Source organism: Musca domestica, unplaced genomic scaffold, assembly GCF_030504385.1.
Source record: "Musca domestica strain aabys unplaced genomic scaffold, Musca_domestica.polishedcontigs.V.1.1 60, whole genome shotgun sequence".
Lineage (NCBI taxonomy): Eukaryota > Metazoa > Arthropoda > Insecta > Diptera > Muscidae > Musca > Musca domestica.
Genome location: NW_026712364.1, coordinates 1783532 through 1795207, shown reverse-complemented (window position 1 = coordinate 1795207; position 11676 = coordinate 1783532). Strand labels below are relative to the sequence as shown.

The following is an 11676-nucleotide window of genomic DNA, read 5'->3' as shown; positions in this document are numbered from 1 at the left end:
ACAGACTACACCGAAATATGCAACAGAAGCAGGTTGTGGTCATCCAGGATGTCTGTGCGCTTCCCTCTGTAAGCACAAATAACCCGCATTATTTTTCGCCTCACGTTTAAATCATTTTGAATATACTCATCTTCATACTCAGCTAAATAATTGCCAGGACTTAACATATTTCAATATTTAATTAACAAATAATCGTTTTACTTCAATAATTTCAACTGACGCTTTTATTTTTTTTAACCGGGTAGCTCGTAAATTCAAAAAATGTTTATTATTCCAGAGCACCCTGCTTTTTCATACCTATTACAAAAAAAACGTAGTCGAAAATTGTACATAATACCAAACATTTCTTGTTACGGCAACGCCTACGACTATGTCTACGACACTTGAACGACAACGCCAACCATAATAAGGGTGATTAAAAAGGAAATAATTAATTCCTTTTTCGCGATATCCCATCCTCGTCGACATTTTTGGTTTGACTTTCAATAGTCGATAAAAAAAACAAAAGACTTTTTGTTTTCTTTTCTTGTAACTTCTGCTACCACTTTATTTGAGTACTATTCTTAGACTAATTGAAAAACAAAATTTTGGTTTTACTTATTAAATCAAAGTGCCTATTAAGCGTTCTTGTTCTTTTGCACGTTTATTATTGTATTTCAAAAATATTGATTACTTGCATACGCGTGTTATATCAAATTATATTTCTCAACATTTTAGCTTGCCAGGTAAATTGCTAAAGTTGCAATTTCTGGGGTCAACAGCATAAGTGTGCTGAATTATATTTCCGAACAAGTAAGCAAACAAAAAATTACAACAAAAAAATAATAAAGAAACAAGTGCATGAAGAACAGGAAACGCGTGTGTGTTATTTAAGAAAGGTAACCATTTAAATTAGGACGCGATGGGGTGATATCATAACTGTTAGACTCAGAAGGGCTAGGCCTATTGTTTTCAAAGATGATCGCAAAATATTTAGGCTTTCAAATGAAACAAAAACAAATGAACACGGAATTTTGATGAGAAGAGAGTTAATGACAGCGAAGAAGTCTAGCATGACCATTGGATTATATTTAGCTGTAAAACTAACAGCAACTAACAACAAATGTCTTTGTCGCCTTTGGAGGAGTCTGTCGCGAATATAATGCAGTTTCAAAAGTTATTGAATCCACCAGGTCGTGCACTTGGAATAGAAAATAAGGAAAACATAAGTGTAATAGACTAACGTCTATTCATGAAAATGAGCAAGTGGACAATGCTGATGACGAGACTGATGTAACCTACTATTGAAGCTTCTCGATCGCCCAGAAAAAAACAATGGTAAAAAGTCATAAAGGAAAGAAGAAACTATTGAACTCTTGAAAGAGCGGCGTAAACTTTTGGAACAACACAATCAAGAGCCAGACAATGCAAATATGTTTGTTGGCTCCATAACACTGCACTTCTAATACATTCTTCTCTTCATCCTCACTTGAATTTAAGATATGTAACGCATTTATAATCTTCATTTTTTCACGATATTTTTTATTTTTCCGAACGAGTCGAAATTAGAATTCAAAATACCAAAAAAATTATCTTTTTTTGTCAATAACAAGGGAGTGTTGCCAACGTTTTTTAATTGTTGCCAACTTTTATTTTAAACTGTCGATGTCGCTTCTATGCCTTACCATAATACTATTTTTGAATGGAAGCGACGGCGAGGGCGACTCGCACATAAAGTCGACGACGACTATAGTAACGACAACAGTAATCGGGCTGAATGTCTCTTTAAAATTTTGTGAAAATCGATTCAGAATTGGATATGCCTCCCATAAATTAGTTCTCTCTGAAACCAAACTATAACTGCTCTTAAGCCAAATGTTGATAGGTGGTATGATCTACATCAAATAAATTCTCTTGTTACGGGAGCTCTATTAAATATACCTAGTGGTGTAGGGTATCATATAGTCGCCCATCCCCCCGACTTTTGACTTTTCCTTATTGAGAGAAAAGTCAAAAGTCGGGCGGGGCCGACTTTTTGGGAATATTTTTGACAGATGTCCGCATGTAGTTTGTTTGGAATTGAGTTAGCAGTTTTTGTAACTTTATTGTTGCAGGATTAAAAATTGTACTTTTGAATGATTTTCTAGGGAAATTATTTTTTTATTGGGTCAACACATTATTATATGTTTACTTATATTCGAAGTCGTATATGTGGATCCACTGTGCTCAGAACTGTTTTGCCCTGTTTAAAAATATAATATATATATTTTTTTCAAGCAGTCTGTATTTAAAAATAATATGCAGACCAAACAATTGCTGAAAGATGACATTTTTACTAAAAACATTTAATTTTTTTTAAATCACCATTTTTCAATATCACCTCGTCCAATAACTTTAAAAAAGGCACACTATAACCTCAAGAAAAAAAATTAAAAATTATTAAATCAAATACATTTTCTTAAATCGTGCCATTTTATTAAAAAAATAAAAAGATTAAATTTGTAAGACATTGTTATGAAACATTGTTTTATATTTTTATTTATAATTAAAATTTATATTCGTATATGTTTCTTTGTATTATTATTTCATTTTTTTTTAAATTTTTTATGTTGTTAACTGTGTGCTACTTTGTATCTTTAAATAAATAATAATAATACCTATAAATTAATAATTAAACAAAATACTAAAAAATAAACTATACTATATATACAAAACCGGAAACTTATATAAAATAAACTCACATATATTTTATTTTATAAGTCTACAAACAAACAACTATTAATAAATATTGTATTCAAATATTTTAAGTTAATGTATCGAAAAATTCAAATGTTACATGTTTTAATGTAAAAAAAAAATAAAACAACAAAACAAATAATATTTAATTTTAAGCTAACAAGTAAAATGCATAATAGAAATAAAGAACAATAATTTAAAAATAATTTGAATAGTGTTTCATTTAATTTTGGAGAATTAATGAAATGTGTACATTTCCAAACCCCAGGACGATTCCACTGATGAAGTCTGCAAAACAGTAATGAAACTTAGAAATCTTCTAGTTTTAGTTGCTCCTATCTCAAAGGCCTAAAATTTGAAAACACATGAAGCTAAAATATATGGATTATGTTCAGTCAGAATAATCAGGGCTGCCACAGAAACCATGTCGGTTTTGCTTATTGTCGTTTTTGTAAACCAATGTTGGTTTAAAAAAAATTTTTAAAATTCTTCAAAAAATCCACGTCTACAGTCCTTTAAAAATTCTTTAAAAAATCCACGTCTACAGTCCTTTAAAAATTCTTTAAAAAATCCACGTCTACAGTCCTTTAAAAATTCTTTAAAAAATCCACGTCTACAGTCCTTTAAAAATTCTTTAAAAAATCCACGTCTACAGTCCTTTAAAAATTCTTTAAAAAATCCACGTCTACAGTCCTTTAAAAATTCTTTAAAAAATCCACGTCTACAGTCCTTTAAAAATTCTTTAAATAATCCACGTCTACAGTCCTTTAAAAATTCTTTAAAAAATCCACGTCTACAGTCCTTTAAAAATTCTTTAAAAAATCCACGTCTACAGTCCTTTAAAAATTCTTTAAAAAATCCACGTCTACAGTCCTTTAAAAATTCTTTAAAAAATCCACGTCTACAGTCCTTTAAAAATTCTTTAAAAAATCCACGTCTACAGTCCTTTAAAAATTCTTTAAAAAATCCACGTCTACAGTCGTTTAAAAATTCTTTAAAAAATCCACGTCTACAGTCCTTTAAAAATTCTTTAAAAAATCCACGTCTACAGTCCTTTAAAAATTCTTTAAAAAATCCACGTCTACAGTCCTTTAAAAATTCTTTAAAAAATCCACGTCTACAGTCCTTTAAAAATTCTTTAAAAAATCCACGTCTACAGTCCTTTAAAAATTCTTTAAAAAATCCACGTCTACAGTCCTTTAAAAATTCTTTAAAAAATCCACGTCTACAGTCCTTTAAAAATTCTTTAAAAAATCCACGTCTACAGTCCTTTAAAAATTCTTTAAAAAATCCACGTCTACAGTCCTTTAAAAATTCTTTAAAAAATCCACGTCTACAGTCCTTTAAAAATTCTTTAAAAAATCCACGTCTACAGTCCTTTAAAAATTCTTTAAAAAATCCACGTCTACAGTCCTTTAAAAATTCTTTAAAAAATCCACGTCTACAGTCCTTTAAAAATTCTTTAAAAAATCCACGTCTACAGTCCTTTAAAAATTCTTTAAAAAATCCACGTCTACAGTCCTTTAAAAATTCTTTAAAAAATCCACGTCTACAGTCCTTTAAAAATTCTTTAAAAAATCCACGTCTACAGTCCTTTAAAAATTCTTTAAAAATCCACGTCTACAGTCCTTTAAAAATTCTTTAAAAAATCCACGTCTACAGTCCTTTAAAAATTCTTTAAAAAATCCACGTCTACAGTCCTTTAAAAATTCTTTAAAAAATCCACGTCTACAGTCCTTTAAAAATTCTTTAAAAAATCCACGTCTACAGTCCTTTAAAAATTCTTTAAAAAATCCACGTCTACAGTCCTTTAAAAATTCTTTAAAAAATCCACGTCTACAGTCCTTTAAAAATTCTTTAAAAAATCCACGTCTACAGTCCTTTAAAAATTCTTTAAAAAATCCACGTCTACAGTCCTTTAAAAATTCTTTAAAAAATCCACGTCTACAGTCCTTTAAAAATTCTTTAAAAAATCCACGTCTACAGTCCTTTAAAAATTCTTTAAAAAATCCACGTCTACAGTCCTTTAAAAATTCTTTAAAAAATCCACGTCTACAGTCCTTTAAAAATTCTTTAAAAAATCCACGTCTACAGTCCTTTAAAAATTCTTTAAAAAATCCACGTCTACAGTCCTTTAAAAATTCTTTAAAAAATCCACGTCTACAGTCCTTTAAAAATTCTTTAAAAAATCCACGTCTACAGTCCTTTAAAAATTCTTTAAAAAATCCACGTCTACAGTCCTTTAAAAATTCTTTAAAAAATCCACGTCTACAGTCCTTTAAAAATTCTTTAAAAAATCCACGTCTACAGTCCTTTAAAAATTCTTTAAAAAATCCACGTCTACAGTCCTTTAAAAATTCTTTAAAAAATCCACGTCTACAGTCCTTTAAAAATTCTTTAAAAAATCCACGTCTACAGTCCTTTAAAAATTCTTTAAAAAATCCACGTCTACAGTCCTTTAAAAATTCTTTAAAAAATCCACGTCTACAGTCCTTTAAAAATTCTTTAAAAAATCCACGTCTACAGTCCTTTAAAAATTCTTTAAAAAATCCACGTCTACAGTCCTTTAAAAATTCTTTAAAAAATCCACGTCTACAGTCCTTTAAAAATTCTTTAAAAAATCCACGTCTACAGTCCTTTAAAAATTCTTTAAAAAATCCACGTCTACAGTCCTTTAAAAATTCTTTAAAAAATCCACGTCTACAGTCCTTTAAAAATTCTTTAAAAAATCCACGTCTACAGTCCTTTAAAAATTCTTTAAAAAATCCACGTCTACAGTCCTTTAAAAATTCTTTAAAAAATCCACGTCTACAGTCCTTTAAAAATTCTTTAAAAAATCCACGTCTACAGTCCTTTAAAAATTCTTTAAAAAATCCACGTCTACAGTCCTTTAAAAATTCTTTAAAAAATCCACGTCTACAGTCCTTTAAAAATTCTTTAAAAAATCCACGTCTACAGTCCTTTAAAAATTCTTTAAAAAATCCACGTCTACAGTCCTTTAAAAATTCTTTAAAAAATCCACGTCTACAGTCCTTTAAAAATTCTTTAAAAAATCCACGTCTACAGTCCTTTAAAAATTCTTTAAAAAATCCACGTCTACAGTCCTTTAAAAATTCTTTAAAAAATCCACGTCTACAGTCCTTTAAAAATTCTTTAAAAAATCCACGTCTACAGTCCTTTAAAAATTCTTTAAAAAATCCACGTCTACAGTCGTTTAAAAATTCTTTAAAAAATCCACGTCTACAGTCCTTTAAAAATTCTTTAAAAAATCCACGTCTACAGTCCTTTAAAAATTCTTTAAAAAATCCACGTCTACAGTCCTTTAAAAATTCTTTAAAAAATCCACGTCTACAGTCCTTTAAAAATTCTTTAAAAAATCCACGTCTACAGTCCTTTAAAAATTCTTTAAAAAATCCACGTCTACAGTCCTTTAAAAATTCTTTAAAAAATCCACGTCTACAGTCCTTTAAAAATTCTTTAAAAAATCCACGTCTACAGTCCTTTAAAAATTCTTTAAAAAATCCACGTCTACAGTCCTTTAAAAATTCTTTAAAAAATCCACGTCTACAGTCCTTTACAAATTCTTTAAAAAATCCACGTCTACAGTCCTTTAAAAATTCTTTAAAAAATCCACGTCTACAGTCCTTTAAAAATTCTTTAAAAAATCCACGTCTATAGTCCTTTAAAAATTCTTTAAAAAATCCACGTTTATTGTCCTTTACATGTCCTTTAAAAATTCTTTAAAAATTCCAAGTTTCTAGTCCTTTAAAAATTGTTTAAAAAATCTACATTTTTAGTCCTTTGTTTAAAAAATCCACATTTTTAGTCCTTTGAATATCCTTTAAAGATTGTTTAAAAAAACACATTTTTAGTCCTCTGAATATCTTTTAAAAATTGTTTAAAAAATCCAAAGCAAATGAAAAGTGACAACTCTAAGCAACTTGGTTTATTTCCAATAACAAAACCAATAACATTGGCTTCTATGACAACCAAAACCGATAAAATTCTAATTCGAAAATAATACTGATTTTCATGCCACCAAAGCATTTTTTCTTGTCGTTTTTAAAACCAATAGTGACAAAATTGGTTTCTATGACAGCCCTGAATAGCACATTTTGAAAAAAATATATGTTATATAAAAAAATTAAGTGGAGCTTACAATTCAACTATAAATGTTTCCAAAGTTTAGTATCAACTTTGAATACCCTCCACCATTTTGAACGAGTTTGGAAGTTTTCAAAAAAGTAACATTTGTTAAAAATTATGTTAAAATCATAAAAATACCAAATATAGCCGTTATTTTGGGGTCTATACGAAGACGTGGACCTGCATAGGCAACTTTTGTCATAAGCCATTACAACATTCAAATACCAAAAATGAAAAAACAACTCAAAAAGTATCAGTCGGTTTTGCCGACAGATGTATACTCTTAGTTCGATTATTATTATTAAATATATTTTAACTTCTGTAATTATTATTCAAATTGTTGACCTTCTATGGAGTAGGTTCCGAAAGACCTAAATAATTATGATATAAATATTGCGAAGTGCCAGGTTTGGCACTGAGATATGTGATAATTTTTAGTCGACCGAAATACCAATACCGACCATTTTCATACCTCATCTAATACAGATAAAAATATTGGTATGGGCAAAGATAAGAAAATCGAACATTTATATCCAATTTTGTGCGAAATCATAAATTCCATATTCATCACAGGTTTCTGGTTGAGAGAATTATTTACTCCAAATTTTACTCCATTTTGCTCCAAATGTCCTGAAACGGATTTGGTCCAAAGAGACCTAGGGTTAACCGTTATATTGATGAGGCACGTTCTGACCGCATCAAATGGTATATACCCTCACTAGCCATATGTCTGAGGGTATAAAAAATAAGTAAAAAAACATTAAGTTCGCCCAGGCCGAACTTTTATTATCCTCAACCTTTGGGTAAAGAAAACATTTTTATATAAAAGTATCTGAATTCCACTTTAAATTACAAATACCAGTAAGGCCTTTTGAATAAAACTGTTAAACTTTTCGAAAAACCATAAAGGGGGTAAGGCCATTGTATGGAGGACATACCAAAACGGGAACCTCAATAGAGAATTTTATACTTAACTTTTACCTTTCCTGAATTCTTCGCCATACAGACGGCATAGATATCGTAACGTATGCGGGCCCAGTGGTCGATGACATGTGTGAAAGGTGTAACCCCTATCTCGCGGAGCTTGCCGCATACTTGCACGCAAGGAATATGAAAATATCCGCCACGGAATCAACGCCCATACTCTTTACCACAGGGTCTGCGGAAATGAGAACACAGCTGAATGTGCAGGTCGAGGAAAATTTTATACCGACCACGACTACCCCAAGATTCTAAGGGTCACATTCGACAGCATGTTCAAGTCGTCCGCGCAAGTCACACGTATCTGCGACAAAATGAAAAATAGGAACAAGGTCCTCAAGGCGCTAGCCGGCAGCACTTGGGGTGCGGACAAGGTAACCTTGTTGACCTCTTATAACGCGGTATGTCGATCTGTGGTCAGCTATGCAGCTCCAGTGTGGTTTGCGAATGCTGCCCGGAGAACTGCGACAGGGTGCCTGCGACAGGGTACTCATGAAACCAGTGGTCCATCCACATGAGGAGGCGAAAGGCCTTCCCTTACGTCAACATAACATATGCTTTCGTTGCAGTATCTGCTTGGGTGTTACCGGGAGAGTCATTCCAATCACCATACGCTGCACCTTTTTAATTGCACAGCTTAACCTACCCAACACACTCCAGAAGAGCATGAATACAAACATCCATGTGTACTACTGCTACAACACAAACAACAACCGAGTTGAACATATAAATGTCTAAATTATAATCTTTATTTCTATATTATTGAAAATAATGCACAATTTAGATTGCCTTAAAAATCACGTTTACCATCTGTAGGTGTAAATGCCACCACCACGGTAATCAGGACGGCTATTGCCATAAGGTCCACCCAAATGCTGGCCATAACCTGCTGTGGCATCAAACGAATGTCGGCCATTGTCGCTGGTCCAAATATTTTTACGGACATCGGCATTTACATAGTAACCATCCTTGGGAGAGCCTCCCACATCGACACGAACTTGGGGGTCCTGAAAGGAGTTTAATAATTTTTTAAATATTTTGAAAAAAAAAAAATTTTTTTCTGATTCGTACCTTGATCTGTGGTGGTGGCGGCTGTGATTTATCATCAGCAACCACAAGAGCGGCACTTAGAGCACACAAGAGAACAATGGCCCAAAGATATTTCATTTTACTCCGATAAGTTGTGGTTCTTGCGGAATGTGTTCGAAAACTGTAAAGACTTTGAGATTGTCACTCATTATTTATTGATTTAGATTTAATGTTCTAAAGCCAATAAGGGCGGGAAATAACCGAGGGGAACCACTGGCAATACTTCCCCCGTTTAAATATATGTATGTTTTTTTTTCTTTTTATTTAATCTGTGTGGGGGGATTTCTTAGCTAGCATCTTGAAAATTCTAAATTGATAACCTATTGTATGAACCGTTAAAATTAATTAATAAATAAATTACAAATTGTATTACTTTTAATGAGAGTAAATAAAAAAATTAAATATACATTTTCAAGTGATTACGATTTTATGAAGATCAGAATGAAGAATTGTATTTCAGCTGCAAAGAGTATCATTTGACACGGCCCCCAATATTTCTCGCTCCAATTACTGGTATAGACTCTAGAGTCACATTTGTCTACCCCTCCACACATCCTCTTTATACCCTCAGATATATGGCTAGAGAGGGTATATATCATTTGATACGGCCAAAACGTGCCTCATTGAAATAACGGTTTTAGACCCTTGGTCTCTTTGGACCAAATCAGTTTCAGGACATTCGGAGTCGATCTAACGATGTCCGTTCTAGTATTCTTTTTGATCCAAACTTGGTACATCGTAATATTATTGTCAAACTTAGATAGAGTTCGGAGATGGGCAATATCGGTCCACTCCTTCTGGTATCTTCCACACAAAATGTCAACATTTTCAAAGAAAATAATTTACTGTACAGAAAGAGAAACAATAATCCAATTTTTCTCCAACTTTGCGAATCCTAATATTTGCATCAGGGCTAGGTCAGGTAAGAAAATGGACAATATCGGTCCGATTGCCTTCAAATTTCACACATCCCAATAATTTTATTAAACCAAGGTCTGGTGTTGAGATCAGTGTTGCCGTTTTGGGCGTTTCCGTCCAAATTTGGGCGGAAAAAAGATAAATTTTGTGGTTTGGGCGGATTTTGGGCGGATTTTTTCCATATTGGGTACAAATTTATTTTTCATTGTTTATTTTTATGTAATTTAATTTTTTTATTACTAACTGAATTTTATATTTTTTTTATTGAGATGAATCGTTATTTATTTTATAGATTTTTGTTAAGTTTTTTAATAATATATATATATATATATAATACATTAGGCTATAGTCGTGCGGGGCCGACCATGTGATACCCTACAACACTACAATATGTTAGAAGCACCCTCATGTCCAAATCCATTTTGAAAGATTTCGCTTTTGAAATTATGTCACGGAGCACTCCAACATACAGAGTTGTCCATATTCGACGGACCCATCTGGCAACGCCATAACTTTTGACAGAGATGTCACATCGCTTAATGACATACTACTGTCAGTCCAAGCAGATTTTTACCATGAACCAATACACGCCACGCGAAATAGTTGAAATTTACATTTAACAGAAGAAGTCAATTATGAAAACTCAACGTGCATTTAAAACATTAAAAAATGTGAGAAGTGCGCCTTCTAAGAGCACCATTAGGCGTTTATACGAAACATTTTCGACTGGTAAGGCTCTTTCTAATCCGAAGAGGCCATATAAAAGTCGACCAAGGCGATCGGCCGAGAATATCGCTGCCGTACGAGCCAGTATTGAGAGGTCCCCAAAAACATCCCAAAAACGCCCTTCTCAGCAGTTGGGCATGGTTCGGTCCACTTTACAACGGATTATTCGCATTGATTTGCATTTGTTCCCGTACAAAATTCAATTGACACAAAGAATGTTGCCTGCGGACAAGACTCGTCGATTGGAATGGGCCCAAAGAGTCATGGGTCCGTCGAATATGGGCAACCCAGCATTTTGACCAGGGACATTTTCCCAATATTTATGCACTCCGTCGTGCTGTTAGTTTTTGTGGCCCACTTTACGGCTAAATATATTCCAATGGTCATCCAAAATGCCAGAATTCTTCCCTGTGCTTACCTATCTTTTCAGTAGTATAAGTCAAATTGAAAAAATCGCATGCGATAAAAAATATGAAAAAATAAAAAAATGTCACAAAATACTGCAAAATCTATATTAACATCATTATAGGCATCTTTTTATGCGATTTTTTTTAGATTTTATACTTTTATGTTAAGAGGGCATTCTGAATTGACAAAATTTGACGAAATCGGTACAGCCAATCTTGAGATATAAGCATTCTAGCTAACATCCCCCTCCCTCTTATATATACATTGTATATATTTCGCTATAAACATCCGATATATTTACTATCGGCATCTACGTAACGGTCAGAGTTGATCTGTTCGTCTAGTTGTGATTTCGCCGGGATTAAAAATATTCGCGGTTTAATGAAAAATTTGACTTTTATTTAACACAAATGTTGTGGCCTATTTCAACCACTAAATATTACCCGATGACCATCTAAATTGGAAGGCTTCTGTCCAGCCCTAAGCTCTAGCCCCATGCTAACTTTCGTGTCCATTTGTCTATAATTGCCACCTGTAGATCAACTGCAAAATCAGTAATTTTTTCAGTTTTTGGTCCATTTCAACCCCTAAATATTATGCAATCATCTCCAAAAGAAATAAGGGTTATTCTGACACCTTCTTTGAGTACCTTCTTTATGTATATTGTAAAATTTTCAATAAAATGTACTTGAA

General features: G+C 32.4%; 1 protein-coding gene across 1 annotated transcript; it reads right to left on the bottom strand.

Annotated features, from left to right (window-relative positions):
* Window positions 1–8569: 8569 nt before the first annotated feature.
* LOC101896897 (diptericin-D-like) lies at window positions 8570–9066 on the bottom strand. The gene is made up of 2 exons (XM_005187518.4): window positions 8914–9066; window positions 8570–8849 (listed from the first exon to the last, which is right to left on the bottom strand). The coding sequence occupies exons 1-2, from the start codon at window positions 9007–9009 to the stop codon at window positions 8646–8648; spliced, it is 300 nt and encodes a 99-aa protein (XP_005187575.1). The 5' UTR covers window positions 9010–9066; the 3' UTR covers window positions 8570–8645.
* Window positions 9067–11676: the final 2610 nt, after the last annotated feature.